Raw genomic sequence first — 25,555 nt, 5'->3', positions numbered from 1 at the left:
TTGCTAGAGTTTAAATGAGAGGTGTTAAGAAAGATGAAGATAGGAAAGCAGGTAAAAAAAGCTTTATAGAATTTTTTAAAAAAATTATTTTTTGCCTTGAACTCTGTGCTTGGGGTGCTGTCCTGTCTCTAAGCTCCTTTTGCTCAAGGCTAGCACTCTCCCACTCGAGCTTCAGGCCTTTTCTGTGATTAATTGGGGTTAAGAGTCTCATGGATTTTCCTGCCTGGGCAGCCACCCTCAGTCTTATCATCCTGAGTAGCTAGGATTGCAGGTGTCAGACACTAGTGTTCCACTTAGGATTTTACTCTAAATAGGTTGAGGCTTTATTTGGGGTGGTCTTTTAGTTTCTTAGTAGCAGAACAACAGAAGAAACAGGGTCATAGGGGCTGTGGTAGCAGTGGCAGTGCAGAGAAAGTGGAGAATTTGGAATATGAGTTGTGGTAGGTCCAAAAGGCCTCATTTTGGATTGGCTGTAAATATTGAGGGAATTGGAAGAATTAGGGATAATAGCCTTGTCTAAACAATGAGATAAAAGATGTTGTATATTGAAATGGAGAAGACTAAAAACAGAACAATCTCAGTGAAGGAAGTGAAAAGTTTGGTTTCGATTATGTTAGGTTTGAAGAGTTTAACATCGAAGTTGAAATATTAAATGACATGTCATAACTGGAGATTTAAAATTTGGAAATAGGACTTAAAATTTGGAAATCCATTTTAAATTAATATTTAAAACAGATTTAAAATTTGGAAATGTTTTTGATATATATGCTCTGACTTTTGCATAGGACAGTCTTATAATCTCAGGAGCCTTCACATTTCTAAGTTTCTCTCATAAATATTGTTAAGTATGATAAGCACTGTTTAAAGAGTCATTGATGATTCTCAGGCACTATGTCAAGTGCTTTATTTGCATTAATCATGTAATCTCTAAGTTGACCTTTGGAAATCAGTATTATTTCCTTTTTTTATACTAAGTGTGCTATTAATATGTTGCCTTAGGTCATAATATTTTTTTTTCCCAGTTGTGGGCCTTGAACTCAGGGCCTGGTCACTGCTCTGAACTTTTTTGCTCAAGGCTAGTGCTCTACCATTTTGAGTCACAGCACCACTTCTGGTTTTCTGGTGTTTAAGTGAAGATAAAAGTCTCATGAACTTTTCTGCCTGGGCTGGGTTTGAACCCTGATCTTCAGATCTCAGCCTCCTGAATAGCTAAGATTACAGGCCTGAGCCACTGGCACTTGGCTCTTAGGTCATAATTTTGAACAGTCTACTGACTGTATTGAACCTAGGTAGAATAGGATGCCTCTACACCTTTCCTTCCTTTCTCTTTCCCAATTTTAACTTAGTCTCATGCTTGCCAGGCAGGCACTCTTATTTATTTGAAATAGTTTTTTGAGATACAGTTTCCTTGGACACTTGCCTAGGCTTCCACGCAAACCTACTTTGTATTGTAGCTGGTATGACAGATGTGTACCACCTTGTCCAGTTCTTTGTCCAAGTCTTACGAACTTTTCTGCCCAGGCAGCCTGGCCTTAAACTTTGATCTTCCTTATCCTAGCCTTCCAAGTAGGTAGGACTACAGTTGTTAGCCTCTGGCATCTGATTTTTACTTCTTCTTTAATACCTTTTTTTTTTTTGTCTGTTACTTGTCAGCTCTATCTTCACTTTTCTTCATTGTGAGGATTAGTAGTGTTTATAGTCTACCTACAACACTAACAATAAGCCGACACTGAAAAATTAAGAAACTAATAAGTAGCATTTATATTATATAGTGCTAGGTTTAGTAATATGCTAGTATTTCATGTCCTCTCTGGAAATCCATAATCTCAGCACACTTGGCATTCCCAAGTATAATACTGTCCAACATTAACACAATCTTAGTTATAGTTCTTACAACTTATCATATTATTAAAATGCGCCAGTTTATGTACTTATTAATGTACATGAATCTTTCTTGTTTATTTTATCTGCTGTATACAGTGAACATCTTTTTACTTTTTACTATTAACATCCCTCTATATTAGTGTGCTACATATAAGCATGAGAATTTATCTAGGTTAGTGTTTTTCAGTCCTGTTAGATTCAGTTGTGTTTTTTTGTGTGTGTATGTGTTTTTTCCTTTTTGCCAGTCCTGGGGCTTGGACTCAGGGCCTGAGCACTATCCCTGGCTTCTTTTGGCTCAAGGCTAGCAGTCTCCCACTTGAGCCACAGTGCCACATCTGGCCGTTTTCTATATATGTGGTCCTGAGGAATCGAACCTAGGACTTCATGTATAGGAGGCAAGCACTCTTGCCACTAGGCCATATTCCCAGCCCCTGCTGCTGTTGTTGTTGTTGTTGTTGAGATGGGATCTTAACTACATATTGGCCTCTTGATCCTCTTGCCTCAGCTGTGTAAGTTTTGGGTTTTTAGGCTTGTGCCATTATTCCTGGCTTCATGCCCTTTTTAAATTTCCCTTTCCAATCCTGAAATAAAATGTATACCTAATAGCCTAATATACATAATTATAAAAGCACCTCTATACGTAATTTTTTTTTTTTTTTTTTTTTTTTAGCCAGTCCTGGGGCTTGGACTCAGGGCCTGAGCACTGTCCCTGGCTTCTTTTTGCTCAAGGCTAGCACTCTGCCACTTGAGCCACAGTGCCACTTCTGGCCATTTTCTGTATATGTGGTGCTGGGGAATTGAACCCAGGGCCTCATGTATATGAGGCAGGCACTCTTGCCACTAGGCCATATCCCCAGCCCCTCTATATGTAATTTTTAATCCTGAAATAAAATGTATAGATAATGCCTAATATACATAATTTAAAAAATACCTCTAACAGGATTGGTTCCAGAGTCCTCCCTCCTTTGGATGTTAAAACCCATAGGTGTGCAAGTCTTTTATAGTATAGTTTTTTTATATAATATATACATATCTTCCTATATACTTTACATAATTTCTAGGTTACTTATCTTACCTGGCATAATTAAAATGCTATGCAAATAGTTGCTATATTGTTTAGGGAATTATGACAAGGAAAAATGTCTGTATGTGTTCAATACAAATCCATTATTTTTCTTCATATAGCTTCCTTGACTGAGGATGCATAACCCTTGAATATGGAGGGCTGACTTATTTCTTTAAGTAAATATGCCTGTGACTAAACAGAAAGACATAATAATGGTCACATGGCTATAGCAGAACATGTAATTGCTGTAATGCTACAACTACTAATTTTAGACCACTATAGATGTGTGGTTGCTGAAGATTCAGACTTTGAAAGTGACATTATTGTTGAAGATTGTGATATTCTGTAGCTCTAAGTTCTTTTTTTTTTTTTTGGTCAGTTGTGAGGCTTGAACTCTTGGCTGTTCCTGAGCTTGTACTGTTCCTGAGCTTTTCAGCTCAAGGCTAGTGCTCTACCACTTTAAGACACAGCTCCACTTCCAGTTTTCTGGTGGTTAATTGGAGAATAGAGTCTCAACTTTCCTGCCTGGACTGTCTTTGAACCAAAATCCTCAGATCTCAGCCTCTTGAGTAGCTAAGATTACAGGCATGAGGCACCAGCACCCAGTTGTAGCTCTAAATTCTAAAACTCATTTCTTCAGTATACCTAATTTGAATCCAACTATACCATATGATGTTCATTGTATTGAGTTGTTTTTGTTGTTTTGAGACAGGATATTGCAGTGTAGCCTAGGCTGGCCTTAAACTTGGCAGTCTTCCTGCTTCAGCCTCTGGAGTAAAGAAAAGAAACTGACAGTGCCAGCTATTGATCAATAGCTTCTTATTCTGTTTTATATATACTTGTATTATTAAAAATTATTCACTTTGTACCTTTCTTTTTCCCTTCCCCCTTTCCCTTCTAGAGGAGTTTCATGTTGTTTATCTACACAAATAATTATGTGTATGGACACACATACTTATGTATGTGCCTGTAAATATGTAGTATTTACGGTCTAGCTTCCATATATGAGTGAAAGAAATATATATAATTATTTTTGAGTTTGGCTTGTCTCAATGTGATGACCTCCAGTTGTATCTGTTTTCCTGAAAATGACACAATTTCATTTTTTATGGCAATATTCCTGTGTGTGTGTGTGTGTGTGTGTGTGACTTTTTTTTTTTATCCATTCATTTGTTGGGCACCTTGACTGATTCCATCATTTGGCTTTTACAAACATTGCTGCAGATAGATATGCAGGTATGATATATTGACTTACTATCTTTCGGATATATGTCCAGTAGTGGTGTGGCAGTATTGTAAAGATGGCTCTTCCCACCTGATTTGAATGACCATTTACTTAGAAGGTGTTTTTCCATCCTTTTACCTTAAGCCTGTGCTTGTCTTTGTCAATGAAATACATTTTTTGCAGGCAACAAATGATTGCATCTTGTTTTCTGGTCCAAGTTTGTGTTCTGTATCTTGATTGGAGTGTTGAGCTCATTCACATTTAACAGTAACATTAAGAGGTATGTCACATTTCTTGTTATTGTTTTTGTGATTCTTGCTTCTTTCTCTCTTGCTTTGCTAATCTCTTGTAGTAGGATTTATTCTTTCCTATATTTTTCTGTGTTTGATTATCTTTTTCTGCAGGTAGCATAGGTCTAAGTATTTCTTGCCACGTAGTTATTAGTCTTGAGTTCCTTCAGCTTTTCTTTATCATGGAAAGTTCTTATATCTCCAGTTCTGAAGGATAGCATAGTAGTTTTGGTTGAGTTTCTTTTCAGGGCCTACATTAGGTCTTTCCATGGCCACCTAGCATTTTACTGTCTGCAATGAACTTGTTTTTCTAATGGACCTTCCTTTATAAGTTTGACTCCTCTCTTTTGCAGCTTTGAATATTCTTTTTAAAAATTTTATTGTATAAGTATTGTACCAGAGGGGTTACAGTTACATAAATAAGGCAGTGAGTACATTTCTTGTTGAACATTGTTACCCCTCTCTTATTTTTCTCCCACTTTTCCTCCCCTCACCCCTAAGTTGTAAAGTTCATTTTCAACATCATGTCATGTCTTGTGAGTATTGTTGTTGCATTTGTTGACCCTTTTTCCTTTGTCTCACAGTTTTGTTATTCCCATTCCCTTCTCCAAATCAGATAAAGATATATACAAGACACAGGGTACCAATATAAAAAACAGTGACAACAGGGGACAAAGTAGATGAATGGATCAAGAAAATGTGGTATATATGCACAATGGAATTCTGTGCTTCCATCAGAAAGAATGACATTGTCCCATTTGTAAGGAAATGGAAAGACTTGGAAAAAATCATATTAAGTGAAGTAAGCCAGACCCGAAGAAACATAGGCTCCATGATTTCCCTCATTTGTAATAATTAGTCTATGTCTAGGATAGTCCTACCAGAGGATCACAATAACTCAGTAGCTATGTACATGTGACCATATAAAATGAAGCTAATCAAAATGAACTCCAAGATATGGAAACAAGGTTGTTGTTTTGTTTTTTTGGTTTTTTTTTCCATTCCTGGGCCTTGGACTCAGGGCCTGAGCACTGCCCCTGGCTGCTCTTTGCTCAAGGCTAGCACTCTGCCACTTGAGCCACAGTGCTACTTCTGGCCGTTTTCTATATATGTGGTGCTAGGGAATTGAACCCAGGGCTTCATATATACAAGTCAAGCACTCTTGCCACTAGGCCATATCCCCAGCCCAAGGTTTTTTGTTTTTAATGTACTGTGTAAATAATCTTTATTATGTATATTTAGTGTTTTTTACAGTATGTATAGAGGATGTTTGATCTTTTCTCTAATCAAGGTTGGGGAAGTTTTCTGTGACATTTTATTGAATAAGTTCTTAATGTCTTCAGTTATTCTTTTTCCTCATATATTCCTCATAATTTTTAGATTTTATCGTGTGTGTGCATGTGCGCGCACGTGCACGTGTGTGCGTGTGTGTGTGTATGTGTGTGTATGTATGTATGCTAGTCCTGGGACTTGAACTCAGCCTGGATGCTGTTCCTTTTACCACTTGAGCATCACATCTTCACCTTTGGCTTTTTGGTGTTAATTGGAGGTAAGAGTTTTGTGGATTTCTCTGACTTGGCTGGCTGGATCTTCAGATCTCAGCCTCCTGAGTAGATAGGCATGATCCACTTGCACCTGCCTGGATTTGATCTTTTGATGGAGTCTGAGATGTCTTTTACATCCTCGTGGTATGTCTTTTTCAATGTCTTTGTTTGAATTCCTTTACTTTTTCTTCAACTTATATAATACCCTGTTTTCAGCTTCTGTTCTGTTACCTAGGCTTTCAACTGTTCTTTGTCTTGTTTCATGTAAATTTGGGCAGTTGAGATCATTTACATGATTTTGGGTTGGTGGTTTATTTTAATTTTGGGGTGCTGGTACCAAGGCTTGAACTCTGAGCTTTGTGTTCTTACTTGGCTCTTTTGTTCAGTTTATGTTTTTATTATTCTTATATGTCTACTTATATATATTTACATATAGATATCTGTGGGTTGCAGAAGTCTGGGTGTGCATTTTAGCCCTGGGTATGAGGGCTTTTTTTCCATTAGTTATGTAGGGGAAGGAATTTGAGAGAGAAAGCTGACAGCTGGTGCCTCTGTTGTTTGGCTCACATCTGCCAGATGTGGTATATAGCTGCCTCTATCTAATGAATGGCTGTGCTGGACTACTTTAAACTGCTGTATCACTTGGTGGCAGATCCTTAGTCTTTGGGATACCACAGCACTTTCTGTCGTGGGACAGATAGCCCCTTGTCCAGGTGCTTTTTCTCTCTGGCTTAGAGTGCTTTCCCAACCCTTCCTCTCCTGGTATACTGCAGTTTTCTTGTCTCACATAGCCACTGGCTTCTTGGCTGTAGCCTATCTTTCTGTAGCTTAAACATTTGTTGTTCCTTGCCAGTTGGTCTGCCCTCCTGCACCTCTTATTGCTGATTTATACCCCAAATCTGTGGCAAAGTGTCCTCTGGTTTAAGCTGTCATTGCTTCTTGTCTCTGGACTGCAAGAGAAACCCTCTCAAGATGACCACACTCTGTTGCTCTGTGATATGGGGGATGCAGAATGTCTTTGTTCCCGTTCTCTAGCCTGTCATGGCAGGTTGATCCCACCTCCCAAGTCCCTGGATTGGCTGTACGGTTTGTGGGATTTTTTTCCCCCATGCATTTGAATTTGGCAATTCCTTGGCAGCACTGTCTGATTTTATTTGGTTTTACTGAGTTCCCAATTCCTATCTCCAGCTGGGGAAGCTGGACACCGGTTCCAAATTCCTTGCCACATTTATTCTGCTTTGTTGGCTGCTCCACACTCCCAAGGTCCTCATGAACTCCTTGTTAGTCTCCTTTCGTCCCTCTTCCTGATTAGAATCTGCTTGTTTTTTTTTTTTTTTTTGGCCAGTCCTGGGCCTTGGACTCAGGGCCCGAGCACTGTCCCTGGCTTCTTCCCGCTCAAGGCCAGCACTCTGCCACTTGAGCCACAGCGCCGCTTCTGGCCGTTTTCTGTATATGTGGTGCTGGGGAATCGAACCTAGGGCCTCGTGTATCCGAGGCAGGCACTCTTTGCCACTAGGCTATATCCCCAGCCCCAGAATCTGCTTGTTTTTGTCACTAGATTTTTCTTGTTTCCAGAGCAATAATAAATGCTTTCATTTTTTTTTTCATCATTGTGGGGCTTGAACTCTGGGCCTGGGTGCTGTCCCTAAGCTCTTCAGCTCAAGGCTACCACTCTACCACTCGAGCCACAGTGCCACACAATAAATGCCTTCAATCCACCATCTTACCCTGACTCCTCTTACGTTCATTTTTATTTCTCATCTTCTTCCTTATTCATGCTTTATGGTCCTTATTTGATACTTAAATTAGGTATTAACTTCTGCCTATCCTAAACCTGTACCAAAGCAATAAAGATGAATGGAGGAAAATGTGTAATCCTTTGAACTGGTTTCATTTTAAGTTCTGGGAACTCCAGCATGACACTTAATACTGCCTAGTAGTCATATTGCATTTTCTTAAGTTATTCACTTTTCACGGAAACAATTATTTTACATTTTTCTTCTTTCAAACTTGTCAGCATCTCTCCCATCATCACTGTTGGCTAAGGTCTTGCTTTCTTCTTCATTGAGAAAATGGAAGGAATTAGAATTTCTTCTCCCATTGTTATATTAACTCATTTTTTTTTAGAATTTACACCCTTCTTTCTCTCTCTCTTTTTTTTTTTTTTTTGCCAGTCCTGGGGCTTGGACTCAGGGCCTGAGCACTGTCCCTGGCTTCTCTTTGCTCAAGGCTAGTACTCTGCCACTTGAGCCACAGGGTGCTTGTGCCCTCTTGCGAGTCTGCTGTGGGGGGCGGTATGCGTGGACCCCAGCAGGTTCAAGTGTCTGGGTGCGGGTTGGTGCCCACAGACTCTGCGCCTCCGCTGTGAGGGGGGCGTGTGTTTGGGCCCAGGTGTCCCTGCTGGGCTGGTATTGCACACCAGCAAGCCTGTTACTGTTGCTCAAAAGAATTGCAGTTTGAAGCCAAAAGAATCCACAAGACACTTATTTCTTATCTAATCATCAAAAAGCCAAAAGTGGAAATATGACTCAAGTGGTAGAATACCAGCCTTGAGCAAAAAATCTAAGGGACAGCATGAGATCCTGAGTTCAAGCCCCAGTACTATACACCTCCTCTCCTCTCCTCCCCTCTCCTCTCCTCCCCTCCCCTCCCCTTCCCCCCCTCCCCTCCCCTCCCCTCCCCTCCCCTCTCCTCCCCTCCCCTCCCCTCTCCTCTCCTCTCCTCTCCTCTCCTCTCCTCTCCTCTCCTCTCCTCCCCTCCCCTCCCCTCCCCTCCCCTCCCCCTCCCCCTCCCCTTCCCCCTCCCCTCCCCCTCTCCCTCTCCTCTCTCACACACACAGAGCTGGGTACCAATGGCTAGTTCAAAGCCAGCTCAGGCAGCAAAGTCCATGAGACGCTTAGCACCAATTAACTACAAAAACAAAAAACAGCAACAAAACAACCCTGAAATGGAGCTGTGGCTCAGACAGGGACAGCACCTAGGCCCTGGGTCCAAGCCCCAGGACCAGCAAAAAACCTTTTTTTTGGCTCTTCTTGTTTTACAATAGTGTATTCTAACATTTCACTGTTAAGAATCATGCTTGCTTAGTTAATTGTCTAGTACTGGACTTTGAGCTCATGGCCTTGTGCTTTTCTCAGCTTCGCTGCTCACAGCTGGCACTCTACCACTTGAACCATGCTCCTAGCCCAGCATTTTGCTTGTTATTTTAGAGCTGTCTCTTAGACTTTTCTACCTGGGCTGTGTTTAGCCTAGGATCTCATTCTCCTGAGTGACTAGGATTATAGGTTTGAGCCACAGGTACCTATGATTGCTATGCTTTTTAAAGAAAAAAAATGAAATATTTAAAAAAATACATAAAAATAGGTAGTTGGGCTGGGAATGTGGCTTAGCGGTAGAATGCTTGCCTAGCATGCACAAAGCCTGGGTTCAATTCCTCAATACCACATAAACAGAAAAAGCTGGAAGTGGCACTGTGACTCAAGAGGTAGAGTGCTATCCTTGAGCAAAAAGAAGCCAGGAACAGTGTTTAAGCTCTGAGTCCAAGCCCCAGGACTGGGGGCAGGAGGAGGGGGGGGAAGGTAGTAAAATAAGTTCAGCCCATGGAACTCATCAGCACACACCATTTTGTCATAATTCATAGATACCATATTATTTTGCCCATATTTTGCTTTCTAGTCTTAGGTTAGTGTCTCAAAGGATAAGTGCTCTTTAAAAATAAACATTTGTCTGAGGACATGACTCTAATGACAGAGCATCTATGTAGCAAGCATGAAGTCTTGAATTCAAACCTAACTACTACAGGTAGGTAGTCAGGAAAGAAGGAATGAAGCAGGGAAGGAGAAAAGCTGAGTTAAAAGTTTGGCTCAATTGGCAGAGTTCCTGCCTAATAAGTTGGGAAGCCCTGAGTTCAAATGTCATTATTATAAAAAAGAAATTAACATGGTTAATGTTGTTGCACATGCTTATGGTCCCTGAGCTTGGGAAGCTCAGGCAGGAGGATTCTAAGTTGGAGGCAATGAGTTTCAGGCCAACCTGGGTTACACAAGACCCCCCCCCCCCTTTTTTTTTTTTTTCTCTCTCTCTCTCTTCCAGTCCTGGGCCTTGGACTCAGGGCCTGAGCATTGTCCCTGGCTTCTTTTTGCTCAAGGCTAGCACTTTACCACTTGAGCCACAGCGCCACTTCTGGCTTTTTCTATATATGTGATGCTGAGGAATCAAACCCAGGGCTTTATGTAATCGAGGCAAGTACTCTTTGCCACTAGGCCATATTCCCAGCCCCGAAGACACTTTCTTAAACAGAGAACAAACAAAAATGTCATTATACACAATGTTTTTTATGCATTTACAAAAATAGTTCCTTGGGGCTGGGGATTTTAGGAAAATTTTAGTCTCTGTAATTAATCGTTTTTGGACGCAAAGGAACTGAAATGGAAGATTATCTTCCATGATATGCATAAAGAAGTTGAACATTTAAATATAAGACCTGAAAATATAAAAACTTTTATAGAGCCAGCCAAAGTAGCTGATACTTGTATTCCTTGCTACTCAAAAAACAGAGGTTAAGGGGGCTGGGGATATGGCCTAGTGGCAAGAGTGCCTGCCTCATATACATGAGGCCCTGTGTTCGATTCCCCAGCACCACATATACAGAAAATGGCCAGAAGTGGCGCTGTGGCTCAAGTGGCAGAGTGCTAGCCTTGAGCAAAAAGAAGCCAGGGACAGTGCTCAGGCCCTGAGTCCAAGCCCCAGGACTGGCCAAAAAAAAAAAAAAAAAAAAACAGAGGTTAAGAGGATCTTGGTTCAAAGCCAGCTGGGGCAAAAAGTTCGAGATCTTCTCTTTACCAATTAAAAAGACTGGGTGTCTGTCTGTCTGTCTGTCTATTTATCATCCCATCTACAGGAGAAATGTAAATAAAAGGTCCACCCTGGTCTAGGCATAAGTCTGAGACCCTACTCAAAAAAGAAGAAAACTAAAAGGATTTGGTGTGGTTCAGGTGGTAAAACACCTGCCTATCAAAGCCGAGACCCTGTTCATTTACCGTCAAAAAACAAAACAAAACTCCTCTTTGGAAGAAAGCGGAAAATTTCTCTAATATTTGTCTTCATCCTTTTTTTAGATTTGACACCAAAAGCATAGGCAAACAAGTAAAAATCAGGTGGGACTATATTCAACTAAAAAGTTTCTGTGTAGCGTAAGAAACAGAAAAACAATAGCAATAAAAAAAAACCCAGCCTACCATGGAACAAAATAATTACAAAACATATACTGTCAGAGTTCATGTCTGAAGGAGCTCATATAACTCATTAGCATAAAATAAAATATGACATAAAACCCCACCCCCTAAAACAAAACAAAACAAAAAAATGTAAAATGCAAAGCACAAGAAGAGGTATTTGTCCAACGAAGACATAAAAATAGCCCGTAGAGGGCTGGGAATATGACTCAGCGATAGAGTGCTTGCCTTGTATGCACAAAGCCCTGGTTCGATTCCTGAGCACCACAAAAACAGAAGAAAGCCGGAAGTGGTGTTTTGGCTCAAGAGGTAGAATGCTAGCCTTGAGCAAAAAGAAGCCAGGGATTGTGCTCAGGCCTAGAGTTCAAGCACCAGGACTGGCAAAAAACAAAACAAAAAACAACCTGTAGATACATGAATATACGTTTAGCATCAGTAACCATCAAGGAAGCAAATCAAAACCATATGCAATGTCATATCCAACTTGTTAGTATGTCACTCATCAAGAAATCAGAAGAATTATAAGTGATGGTGAGGATGTAGAGAAAGAGGAGACTTTTTGTGCTGTTACTATAAATATATAAACTAGGCTAGCTGTTAAAGAAAGTAGTACTGAGATTTCTCAAAAAAGACCTGTCATATGATATGGCAGTCCCATTTCTGAGTATAATCCTAATGAAATGACATCAGTACTAGAAGAGATTTGCACCTGTTCATTGAAGCATTATTTACAAGAGCCAAATTGTACATGTTTATCAAGGAGATAAATGAATGAAGAAAATGTGATATACACGTACACACATGGAGATGTTATTCAGAAAAAGGAAAAATCCTGTCATTTGTGGTAACATGGATCAACCTGAAAGACTTTATGCTAAGTGAAGTAAACCAGGCACACTGATGAATGTTTTGTGATCTTATTTAGATGTAGAATCTAAAAGAAAAAAATTAAAACAGCCACAGAAAACAGAATGGTAGCTTCCAGGGAAAGGTAAGACCCTAGTTATAGGGCATATGCTTTCTGGGAATTATAACATGATAACTACAGTTAATTATTTATTCTACACTTGAAAGAGAGTATATCTTACGTGTGTTCATTAAAACAACAATCACAATACAATCCCAATTACATGCTCGTAGCTTGCATAGTCCTAGCTACTCAGGAGGCTGAAATCTGAGGATCTACCAGCTTGAGTAGTAAAGTTTGAGATTCTTGTCTCCAGTTAATTGGCAAAAGAGCTGGACTGAAGGTACGGCTCAAGTACTAGAGCTTCATCTGTGAACAAAAAAACTAAGGGGGAGAACAAGGCCCTGAATTCAATTCCCTGTACTGCCTCCTCCTCCCCGACACATACAAAAAAGAAAATTAAAAAGGGATTCATTGTGATACATTGGGTAGGATAATCCAGAGTAATTTCTCTCTGTCAAGATCCTTAATCATACCTGCAAGTCCCTTTTGTCATATAGGATAAATATTTGTAGATTCTGGGGGGTTAGGAGTATTATTATTGCCACTGTTAACATGTTTATTCATCTCTTTAAAAAAATTGTTACTATTAAGTAGTTACACAAAGGGTTGCAGTTACATAAGTCAGGTTCTAAGTGCAGTGTCACCTCTTCCTTTGTTCTCTACATTAAACTTTCTTTGGTTTTTTTTTTTGCCAGTCCTGGGGCTTGAACTCAGGGCCTGAGCACTGTCTCAGAGCTTCTTTTGCTCGAGGCTACCACTTGAGTCACAGAACCACTTTGGGCCTTTTCTTTTTAAATGGTACTGAGGAATCAAACCAAGGGCTTCAGTCATGCCAGGCAAGTACTCAACCACTAAGCCACATTCTCAACTCCATTAATCCTTTTTTTTTAAGGTCTCTTTTTCTCCTGTGTCCTTCTTGTTTCTCGATTATTTATTTTGTTGGGGGTGGGGCTTGAACTCTAGACCTGGGTACTGTCCTTAGGCTCTTTAGCTCAAGGCTAGTGCTCTACCACTTGAGCCGCAGTGTCACTTCTGGTTTCTTGGTGGCTAATTGGAGGTAAGAGTCTCAGGGACTTTCTTCCCTGGCTGGCTTTGAACTGTGATCCTCAGATCTCAGCCTCCTAAGAAGCTAGGTTTATAGGCATGAGCTACCAGCACCCCATTTGTTTCTTGAATTTTACAACTTTCTTGTAGTTTGGATGTTGCTGATTTTATTCCTATAATATTTGGCTATTTTTCTATATTTTTTGTAGCGAGGCAATTTAATTAGTTGTATCTGATGCTTAATTGGATTCAACTCAGTTCTTTTTAGTATCAAGGCTGTTTCAGGGGCTGGGAATATGGCTTAGTGGCAAGAGAGGTTGCCTTGTATACATAAAGCCCTGGGTTCAATTCCCCAGTACCACATATATGGAAAATGGCCAGAAGTGGCGCTGTGGCTCAAGTGGCAGAGTGCTAGCCTTGAGCAAAAGGAAGCCAGGGACAGTGCTCAGGCCCTGAGTCCAAGGCCCAGGACTGGCAAAAAAAAAAAACAAAAAACTGTTTCATAGGTAATATTCTCTTTGCATTAAGAATCACATAAAGTCTGTTTCTTCTTTGTGATGTTCATATCCATTAATGTCATATCTTTGGTGCTGATTCTTGACCTTCTTCATGTAAAGAATGGTAGATCTGGGCTAGAAATGTGGCTTAGTGGTAGAGTGCTTGTGTAGCATTCATGAAGCCCTGGGTTTGATTCCTTAGTACCATATAAAAAAGCCGGAAGTGGTGCTGCGGCTCAAATGGTAGAGTGCTAGCCTTGAGCAGAAGAAGCTCAGGGACAGTTCCCAGACTGGCAAAAAAAAAAAAAAAAGGCAGATCTGTATAGACTCACAAGTACATTTATGTGGGTCATCCCTGTTGCTTACTAATTGTGAAAATAATTTGCTTTTCTGATATCCTACTATGTTGGCAAAACTTTTTTTTGTAATTTATTTATTAATTAAACAAAAATGTTTTGATAAGGTGTTGTGCAAAAAGGGTACAGTTACATAGTAGGGCAGTGTGTACATTTCCTAGGATATCTTACACCCTGTTTTTCTTTCCCTTCCCTAGGTCAGGTAGACATACATACAATACACAATGTACCAAAAACATATACAGTAGCCATGTGGCCCAAGCCCAAGAAAATTCGCCTAGGGCTTTAAATGTAATGTCGACATTAGACAATATGTCAACAATAGTCTTATATGAACGTATATACAAAGCTTTTGAGCTATTGTATTCCACTGAGAGGTCAATTTTCGACCTTTATACTAGACAATATGTCGACAATAGTCTTATATGAACGTACATACATAGCTTTTGAGCTATTTTATTCCACTGAGAGGTCAATTTTTGACCTTTATATGTTGAGTAGTTGTTTGGTTTTAGTTACATAATGTTGGGTCGCTGACCCAATCCTATGGGAAATACCATTTGACAAGCAGTTTTTGGTTTCAGAGACCTGGTCTCTACTGTCTCTCCTTCACCCCATCTTAACAGTTATATATCAGGGAGATCATGCCCCTTTGTTTTCTGTGTTCTAGGTTTGTCTCGCTCAACATTATTTGTTCAAGTTCTGACCATTTCCCTGCGAATAACAATATTTCACCATTCCTAATAGCTGTTTAGTATTCCATTGTGTGTAGGTACCATATTTTTTGGATCCATTCATCTGTGGAGGGGCATCTGGGTTGTTTCCATATTTTGGCTATTCAGAATTGTGCAGCGATAAACATGGAAGTACAAATGTCTTTTTGATATCTTGGGACCTGTTGTTCAGGATAGATGCCTAGGAGTGGTATGGCTGGGTCATAGGGTAGGTCTATATTGAGCTTTTTGGGAAACCTCCATACTGTTTCCAAAGTGGTTGTACTAATTTGCACTCCCACCAACAATGGAGAAGGGTTCCTCTTTCCCCGCACCCCCTCCAGCATTTGTTGTTGCCTGAATTCAGAATATAGGCCATTCTCACTGGAGTGAGGTGGTATCTCAGGGTTGTTTTTATTTGCACTTCCTTTACTACCAGGGATGTTGAACATTTCCTCATATGTTTCTTTGCCATTTAAATTTCTTCTCATGTGTAGTCTCTCTTTAGCTCCTTTGCCCATTTCCTAATTGGTTTATTGGGCTTGGAGGGGCTTTGTTATTTGAGTTCTCTGTAGATGACAGATATTAGGCCTTTGTCTGTTGCTGTGCTGGTAAAGATCCTTTCCCATATGGTTGGCTGTCTTTCTATATTGGTGGCTATGTCCTTAGCTGTGCAGAAACTTTTTAGTTTTTAGTAGTCCCATTTGTTGAGTGTCTCCCCTATTTGTTGTGCCCCTGGGACTATATTCAGGAAGTTCCTTCCTGTGCCTATAAGTTCTAGTGTCTCTCCTACTCTCTCCTTCAGTAGTTTCAAGGATTCAGGTCTGATATTGAGGTCCTTGATCCATTTTGAGTTGATCTTGGTGCATGGTGATAGGCTTGGGTCTACTCTGAGTTTTCTGCATATGGCTGCCCAGTTCTCCCAGCACCAGTAGTTGAAGAGGCTATGTTTATTCCATTGTATGTCTTTAGCTCCTTTGTTGAATATCAGCTGACTGTAAGAGTGCAGTTTTATTTCTGGATCTTCAATTCGAATCCATTGGTCTTCAGTCTGTTTTTATTTATACCAATACCAGGCTGTTTTTGTTATGATGGCTCTATAGTAGAGCTTGAAGTCTGGTATTGTGATACCTCCTGCACTGCTTTTTTTGCCTAGAATTGCTTTGGCTATTCTAGGTCTTTTGCTGTTCCATATGAATTTATGGATTGCTTTCTCTATTTCAGTGAAGAATGTGACTGGGATTTTGATAGGGATTGCATTGAATTTGTATAACAATTTGGGCAATATGGCCATTTTCACTATATTGATTCTGCCTACCCATGAGCATGGGAGGTCTTTCCATCTGCTTGTGTCTTCTTTGATTTCCCTTATTAGATTTTTATAGTTCTCATTAAATAGGTCCGTCACGTCCTTGGTTAAGTTGATCCCTAGGTACTTTATTCTTTTTTTGCCTACTGTAAATGGAATTGTTTCCATAATTTCCTTTTCTGCTTGTACATTGCTGGTGTACAGAAAAGCTGCTGACTTTTGTGGATTGATTTTGTATCCTGCTACTTTGCCAAAATGGTTTATTAGGTGTAGGAGTTTGGGGACTGAGTTTTTGGGTCCTTCAGATATAAGAGCATGTCATCTGCGAATAGGGATAGCTTGATTTCTTCCTTGCTGATGTGGATCCCCTTGATGTCCTCCTCTTGCCTTATTGCTATGGCTAGGGATTCCAGCACTATGTTGAAAAGAAGTGGGGAGAGTAGGCATCCCTATCTTGTTCCTGAGTTTAGGGGGAATGATTTTAGTTTCTCTCCATTTAATACGATGTTAGCAGTTGGTCTGTTGTATATGGCTTTTATGGTTTTGAGGAATGTTCCATCTATTCCGGTTTTCTCCAGAGCTTTTAATGAGTATGGATGTTGTATTTTGTCAAAGGCTTTTTGGGCATCGACTGAGATAACAATGTGATTCTTGATTTTAGTTCTGTTTATGTGGAGAATTACATTGGTTGATTTATGGATGTTGAACCATCCTTGTGACTGTGGGATGAAGCCTACTTGGTCATGATGTATGATTTTCTTGATCAGTTTCTGGATCCTGTTAGCTAATATTTATTGAGGAGCTTTGCATCTGTGTTCATTAGTGATATTGGTCTGTAGTTCTCTTTTTTTGTTGGGTCTTTGCCTGGTTTGGGAATGAGTATGATATTAGCTTCATAGAATGAGTTTGGGATTTCTCCCTCTGTTTCTATTTCACGGAAGAGTTTGAGGAGTATTGGTATTAGCTCCTCACTAAAGGTTTTATAGAATTTGTTGGTGAATCCATCTGGGCCTGGGCTTTTGTTTGTTGGGAGGTTCTTGATTACCCCCTGTATCTCACTGTAAGTTACTGGTTTATTTAGTTGATTTATTTCTTCTTGGTTCAGTTTGGGCAATTTATACTTCTCAAAGAATTGATCCATTTCTGTAAAATTATTGTTTTTTTGTAGTAGTCCCATTTGTCGAGTCTCTCCCCTGTCTGTTCTGCCCCTGGGACTATATTCAGGAAGTTCCTTCCTGTGCCTATAAGTTCTAGCGTTTCTCCTACTCTCTCCTTCAGTAGTTTCAAGGATTCAGGTCTGATGTTGAGGTCCTTAATCCATTTTGAGTTGATCTTGGTGCATGGTGATAGGCTAGGGTCTACTTGAAATTTTCTACATGTGGTTGCCCAGTTTTCCTAGCACCATTAGTTGAAGAGGCTATGTTTTTTCCATTGTATGTCTTTAGCTCCTTTGTTGAATATCAGCTGACTGTAAGAATGTGGCTTTATTTCTGGGTCTTCTAAAGTTACTGCTAACCTTTTATTTATTTATTTTTTGGCTAGTCCTGGGCCTTGGACTCAGGGCCTGAGCACTATCCCTGGCTTCTTCCCACTCAAGGCTAGCACTCTGCCATTTGAGCCACAAAGCCACTTATGGCCATTTTCTGTATATGTGGTGCTGAGGAATTGAACCCAGGGCCTCATGTATACGAGGCAAGCACTCTTGCCACTAGGCCATATTCCCAGCCCCGGTTGTCAGCTCTTTTTAACTCAAGTATTACCACACTTATCATTGTTATTTTAAGTTCTCTGATGGTTCAACTTATAGATTATTTTCTTATTTTGCTCTCTTGATGCCTTTGCTCTTGACATTGGCATCCCCTTCCTTTTGTGTGTCTTACAATTTTTATTTGAAAAGTGGAGAGCATTCAAGAAATTAAGACTAATAAGTAGTACTCATGCTTAGATATGGTAAGCTTTTCTTTGACTAAGTTTATATTGTGGAGCTAGCTGATCAGTTTACTCAGGAATTGATTTAGATTTGCATATTGTGATTGCTACAGTGACCTAGCCCCTGTTTTCTCCAGGCTCCTCTGTAAGTTGGTTTGTTTGATCAAGGGTTTTTGTGAATGTTTCTGCCTCTCTACACTTTAGTCCTTTCAATTTCCCTGTGCTTCACAGGAATTTTCATGTTCCTGCTCTTCCTGCTGTGTTAGGTACCTGTTGCGTATTTCATGCTTACTAGTATGGTTGTAAAGAGTGGGATTCATTCTTTTTGTTTTCTTATCTAGATTCAGCTCTTTGACATTGATTATTCGGGCAAGGCTTCATCTAAGAACCACCGCCTCAATGAAACAAAGCAAAACAAAATCTCCAAACATGAGGCCTGTAATTATTTGAGCCAAGGAATATAGAGAGGCTTTTCCCTTTTTTCCTGTTCCTTTTCCCTACAGCAGTGGGTTTTTTCTCTGACCTCTGGTAATACCAGACCTTCTTCCTTAAGTACTTTCAACTTTTCTTTCTTAGAGGACAAGAGTATACTGGAAGCATTTGTGCCTTTCCTGAAGTCAGCTGCTCCTAAACCCCCATAATACTACTACAGAGAGACACTCCAATTTCCTGCCCAGCCCTCAGTCTTTTTTTTGGGGTGGGGGTGTTCAGGAGGTCTGCATCTCGAGATTGTAACTCAAGACTGCAGCCATGTTTTATTCTTAACTTCCAGCTTATATGCAGTTTGACAACCAGGAAATAGCATAGGATTAACTAAGGTTTAAGAAAACAGGAAGGCCCTGAAATTGGTAAATAACAACAGGCAGTAAAACAAGATATGGTTGAATGGTTTACATAAAACAGACTCTTGTGGACGTAACAAAACATCTTGGGATTAGTACTGTCCTTCAAGTAAACCATGTCCTTGCATGTCCTTGAGATAACAACATAGCCAGAGGTTAGGATGAACTTTGTTGTTGGCTCCCTAAGCCATGACCTTGCATGCCCTTGAGAGTATAGTCAGATGTCAGGGTGAATTTCACTGTTGGCTCTCTACATCTCCCACATTTTTGTTTAAAGAAGCGAACCCGCCTGTCTTAGGTTGGGGGGGTGCCGCCCAGCCTGCCTTACCCGTCATGGGGAACTTCTTCAGAGCAAAGCTGAAGGCCCTGTCTTAGGTCGGTCAAACTGGCCCCGCCCTCAAACTCGTCTCTCAGCCCTCAGTCTTAATTATGAGTGTGGAGGCTTTGTGGACTGAGCTTTCCAGAGAGTATAAACAAGATAGAGCCAGCAAATAGGTACTAACTCCTTGTCTCTACTAGTTCTGTATTTTTGTACTAGCCAACACTAATTTATTTACAGTCTGCTAAATGCAGCTACTTCTTACACTAGCTTCATTTTCCTCCTGTCCTCTGTCATATGTGGCCTATTGCTACATTACCATGTCTTTTTCTGTCTTTTTTTTTTTTTTTTTTTTTTTGCCAGTCCTCTGGCTTGGACTCGGCCTGAGTACTGTCGTCCCTGGCTTCTTTTTGCTCAAGTCTAGCACTCTGCCACATGAGCTACAGTGCCACTTCTGGCCTTTTCTATATATGTAGTGCTGAGGAATCCAACCCAGGGCTTCATGTATATGAGGCAAGCACTCTTGCCACTAGGCCATACTACCAGCCCCTCTTTTTTTTTTTTTTTTTTTTTTAAGATTTCAGTTTTACTAGTTGTTTTTCAACATCAGCTTTCTGATAGACTCAACAACAGTCATGATTTTTTTAGATGACTGCTTTTTCTTGAAGTAGGAATGATGTTTTCCTACACTATACACAGAAATATAGAGTATTCATGTATGTTTAACTGTTAGATTTAGGAAACATTTTGGTGTTAGAGAAAATTTGCAGGTATACTCAGAACTGGTGTAACCACCTAATTTATCATTTATTAACTTTTTTTGGTAAATGTACTTCATCAGTATCTAGTTATTGTCATCATTATTCAACCATTTGAAAATAGAGTAACCAAACTCCATGACTGTTAACTTTGAATACTTTATTCTCATCTTGTTTTTGTTTGGTTTTGTTATTGTTTCCAGTCCTGGGGCTTGAACTCAGAGCCTGTGCACTGTCCCTGGCTTCTTTTTGCTCAAGGCTAGCACTCTGTCACTTGAACCACAGCATCACTTCTGGCTTTTTCTATATATGTGGTGCTGAGTAATCAAACCCAGGACTTCATGTATACGAGGCGAGCATTTTATCATTGGGTCATATTCCCAGTCCTACTCTCATCTTTTTAAAGTTGGTAATAGATAAAAAATTCCTGTATGTAAGAAATTACATGGTGATATTAAACTGTTTCAGTAATTTCTATTCATCAAGATCTCTTTCTTTCTGTAGGTATCATTATTAGGATTGGAAATTTTAAGTGCCTTTGTGGACAGATTATCAACACGATTTAAATCCTATGTACCACTGGGTAAGTTAAGTTTAATTATTTAAAAATAATTTGAGAGTTTGATACAGTGGCCTTTCTCTAGCTTTTGTTGACCAAAATTAGTTCCCTGTAAATTTAAAAAAAAATGCAGTTTTGTACAACTGACATCTACTACTTAATGTTCTGATTTACTCAAAGATTTTTTTTTCCCTAGTCCTGAGGCTTGGACTTAGGGCCTGAGCACCGTCCCTGGCTTCTTTTTGCTCAGGACTAGCACTCTACCACTTGAGCCACAGCGCCACTTCTGGCCTTTTCTGTATATGTGGTGCTGAGGAATCGAACCCAGGGCTTCATGTATACGAGACAAGCACTCTTGCCACTAGGCCATATTCCCAGCCCCTACCCAAAGATTTTAAATCTGTTTATATAATTATATTCTCATTGAAGTAATAAAAAAAGAACAGTCACGAGGGATTAGTGGCTTATATCTGAAATCCTGGCTGCTCGGGAGGCTGAGATCTAAGGATGGCAAATCAAAGCCTGCCTGGGCTGTCAGCTCTTTTGTACTACAGCATTAACACACTGATCATTGTTATTTTAAGTTATTATAGACAAAGAAACTTGAAGATTAGAGAACTTCACTATCTTGTAAAATTAATAACTCATAGAGATCTGAATAAAATCTTATTCTGTTTGTTCCCAAGAGAATAAGTATTAAAGGGAATTTATTTATGCATTCATTGTCTTGCTAAGCAACCTAGTCTCGCCTCAAATTCATAATCCCCCTCCTTTATTTCTTGAAAAAAGTTCTAGGGTTTTAAATGTGTGTCACCACACCCTGCTCAGGAAAGGATTTCAGTGCAAAATCATCTAGCTATAGTAATACTAAATTTATGTAATGTATGGTCTGTTTTCTTCTCCTCCTCCTCTTCTTTCCTCCTCCTTCTTGTATTGAGGTTTGAACTCAGGGCCTTTCACTTGCTTGGCTTACTTACCGGGCTGGCATTCTACTATGTGAGCCAAGCCTCTAGCCTTTCTTCTTACTCGTTGTTTTGGAGATAGTGTCTTCAGGAGTTTTCTTTCTGCCCTGGCTTTGATCCCCCAGCTCTCACCCTCCTGAGTAGACAGGATAACAGGTTAGAGCCCTGGTCCTTGGCTTTGTTCTTGATTTGTTTGTATAAATTATTTTTTATGTGTGTGATAGTAAGGTTGAACTCAGGGTCTCATGCTTGCTAGGCAGGCTTTATCACCTCTATGCTTATGTTTTTGTTGGAGCCTGGTCTTGGACCATAAGTTTGCTACCTATGACTTCCCACAAAGTTAGGATTATGAACATGGGCACATACTATTATGTTTAGTTTATTGATTGAGATTAGGCCTTGCTATGTTTTTTCCCAGGTTGGCCTGGAACTGTGATCTAAAATTCCCAATGTCCTTCTCTTAAATAGCTGAGATTATAAGTATGAATCAAATGCTAGCTAAAATCACTTACTTTATATTTTTGAAATAAGTTCCTATTTGGGCCAACAATTTGCATTTTCCTTTGGCAGTTAACATTTTATTTGTAAAGAATGAAGTATCTTTTTCCCATTACTGTTACATGATTAAAACTCTCCTTCCCCCTTTACATTATAGGTTAATCTTATGTAGGTTATTTAAATCCTGATTTCACTTCTTGTGACATGGACAAGTAATTTAATTCTTCTGGGCCTTCTCTGTTAAATGGGCTTACTCTATTCCATAGGTTAGTGTGAGGATTAAATGATTTTAGTATGTAACCTTCAGTGTTTGCTATTATTTCCTGCCATTTAGAAGAAACAAAGGGACCAAAGTAGCCAGTCTTTTTAAAAATTAATTTTGTTACTATAAATATGAATTCAGAGGAGTTATTGTTTTATAAGTCAGGTCAGGATAGTCAATATTATAGGTATTGAATACTTCCTTTACTATTAATATGTCCAGGCAAAATGAGATTCATATTGTTCAACCTAAGCATGATTAGGTTGCTTCCTTTCCTCCCACCTCTATCCCCTCTTCTCTTCTCCCTAGACACAAAGTCTAGGGAGAGCTTCCCTTCTCCCTCCCTTTTCTTTTCCCTTCTCTCCTCTCATTTCCTTTGCCCTTTCCTTTTTTCTCCCTTTCCCTGCTCTCCCCTTCCCCTTCCTTTCCATATCCTCCCTTTCTCCTTCTCCTTCTCTTTCCCTTACTTTCTCTCTCCCTCTCTTCTTTCTTTCTCATTTGACTTTCTCTCCTTGTTTCCCTCCCTTCCTTCTTTCCTCCCTCTAGCTTTCCTTCCTTCATTTTTTTTTTTTTTTCTCTACTGAGGTTTGATCCAGGGACAACTAAGCCACATCCCCAAGCCTGACCAGTAGATACTTCTATTGCCTCATGATTAGGCTTTTGGTTTTTTATCATGAAGACTGTGGCATGTTTGTATGTGTGTGTGTTTATTTTAGGCAGGGATTTACTACATTGACCAGGCTGTCTTTGAACTTATAATATTTTTACTATGATCTCCTGAGAGTTGAGCACTGGAATTATAGATGTAAACTGTTAGGCCCAGCTTGAGGGCCTTGTTTTCTTACATCATTATTTCCTTGATTAAGCTGTCTACAAGTAACTAGACAGATACCTCTTTTTTTGTTTTATTACCTCATACATTTCCTTGTTGAAACTAAACCTAAGCTTTCATTACCTCAGAAAAGATATGGATATAATACAAGAGAAGCCGAAAAAGTTTCTTGGCATGTGTACATGGGAGATGATAGTAGGGATATTAGGTGATATGTTGAGAATGCTTACTCTGTGTCCTTTATTGTATTTTAATTTTCAAGAATCCTCTACTGCCATCCAGTTTGACAGGTAAGGAAATAGACAAAAAGTCATTAAATAATGCTCTCAGTGTCACATGCTTCGTAAAATGACACTTGAGTGATAGAAGTCATTTAAGGAAATACAAAAAAGATCATTTTGATTGAGACTTGTCTCATGAACTGACTTTAGGACCTGTAATCTCTGAATTCCACCCTCTCTCCATCACATATAAGCTCAAGTATTGCTCTCAAGCCCTAAGTTCAAGCCCCAGGACCAGCACAAAAAACAAAACATAACTTGATCATGAAAACTCTTCAAGAATGGGCTCTATCTCTTCCTGCCCCCTTCAAGTAATAGTACCAGAGTCTGGCCATAGTAGAGATAAGCTTCAATCCCAGGGACCTTTTTTGTTTGTTTCTGTTTCTCAGTTGTGAATGTAAAGTACAAAACAATACATATCAAACAAATGCAATTTAAAGAACGATTGTAAAACCCAATACCTGATTGATGATGGCTTAGTCCATAAATTAAAACGGCACATTTTCTGTGAAAACTTCTTTCAACCACAGGTCACAACTTTGGGCCAGTTACCTGCTTGTCTGTAGAGTTCAACAATTCATAATAGAATTTTTTTGCCTGTTCCTTGAACACTTTTAATTGGATATTGTATTATAAGCATTATGGTTAAATTTATTTCTCATTTATTTCTTTGGACTCATGAATAAGGAGTATAAAACAATTTCTTCTTACAGCTCTTCATTTATGGAAGTAATTGCTATTTGTGTGTTTTTTTAAAGTTGTAATGAAGTTTAGTAATAAATATTTCCTCTTTTCACCCTCTTTAGTTCTTGTAGCCTTAGTAGACAGAATGGGAGATGCCAAAGACAAAGTTCGAGATGAAGCTCAAACTCTGATATTGAAGTTAATGGATGAAGTAGCATCACCAATGGTAGGCATACATTTCAAAATTCTGATTTTCCTAGGCATTGATGAACTATCAGTAAAGATAGGTGGCAGTCAACTCAATTTACTAAGGCTTATGTAGAAATGCTTGTGAATTGTTAATGTTTTAAAGATGTTGAGATTTAAGCTGCACTGTTAATATTTAGTTTGTGTTTTTGTTCCTTCTATTTTATACTCTTTATGCTTAAAAAAATACTATACTTATAGAGTTAAGTGATTGAATTGTATATTGACTATGATTTTCTGGCTATCGTTGCTTGGAATTTATAAAATGCTGAATGATAAATCTTGATTTGAGAACTACTGAATATTAAATTCTGAATTTCTTAGAGACAGAATTTTCTTTCTTATTTTGGTCAGAAGTCAGACTTGACTCAGTACCTGATGCTTTTACTCTTTGGCTAGTACTTTACCAACTGAGCCATGCCTCCCAGGAAGGTTTATTTTGTTTTAAAAATTTTGTTAAGTAGTTTTTACAAAGAAGCTACAATTCCATAAGTTAGGTTATGAGTACAATGTATCTTTATCAATGCTACACCTTTCATCCTTCTCTCCCTCCTATCCCTACTATCAACTTACATAGTTTATTTGTTCCATAAAGTTCATTGACTAATGACTGTATTTGTTGTTTACCCTTCTTCCCTCCATCCATTTGCCACCCTGAAATTCTTTTAATACATGGCTACTGTTTACATAAGCCATATATTTTTGACAGCAGTCTCTTGTATGAATGTAGTAAAATAACTGGCCTTATGAATGTTGTAGTCCATTTTTTGTCACTGTAATACAATGCTATGAGCACAAAAAGAGATTATCTAATGTCCGCCTTAGATGGTGAACTTTATATATGTTTGCCTCCATATAGCTAAGATGACAGGGGTATGTAACCACCATGACATACTTATTTAATGAGATGAAGTCTTGCTGAGTTTTTTGCCAGAGCTAGGCTTGAACCACCTCCAGAATAGTTGGGAACACAGATGCACTATTATTCCTAGCCAACATGTTAGAACCAAATTATGAATAGCCTTCGTGAAAGTTTAGTATGGAAGAGACACTTATGAGTGAAAGTGAAAGAAAAATGAGTCTAGAAAGTATATGTATGTGTATTTGGTAAATGGCAAAGGTGGAGGCAAGGTTGATAGGGACAGTTTTCTATCTTTGGAATTTTAAGGCTGAATTCCTAATTTCACCAAACTCAAACAACTATTTTGCATTATTTGTTTTAAATTTCTCTTTCCTTTCTCCTTACAAATA

General features: G+C 39.2%; 1 protein-coding gene across 9 annotated transcripts in view; it reads left to right on the top strand.

The window, feature by feature from the left end:
* Clasp2 (cytoplasmic linker associated protein 2) overlaps positions 1-25,555 on the top strand; it is a 198,255-nt gene that overhangs the window by 3,495 nt on the left and 169,205 nt on the right. For all 9 annotated transcript variants that reach the window (XM_048348644.1, XM_048348640.1, XM_048348642.1 and 6 more), the window contains exons 2-3: positions 20,485-20,563; positions 24,181-24,284. In XM_048348644.1, coding sequence (XP_048204601.1) covers positions 20,485-20,563; positions 24,181-24,284 — 183 coding nt within the window. The remainder of the gene's footprint in view (positions 1-20,484; positions 20,564-24,180; positions 24,285-25,555) is intronic.

Source organism: Perognathus longimembris, chromosome 6 (genome assembly GCF_023159225.1).
Source record: "Perognathus longimembris pacificus isolate PPM17 chromosome 6, ASM2315922v1, whole genome shotgun sequence".
Taxonomy (NCBI): Eukaryota; Metazoa; Chordata; class Mammalia; order Rodentia; family Heteromyidae; genus Perognathus; species Perognathus longimembris.
This window is presented reverse-complemented; position numbering and strand designations above follow the sequence as displayed.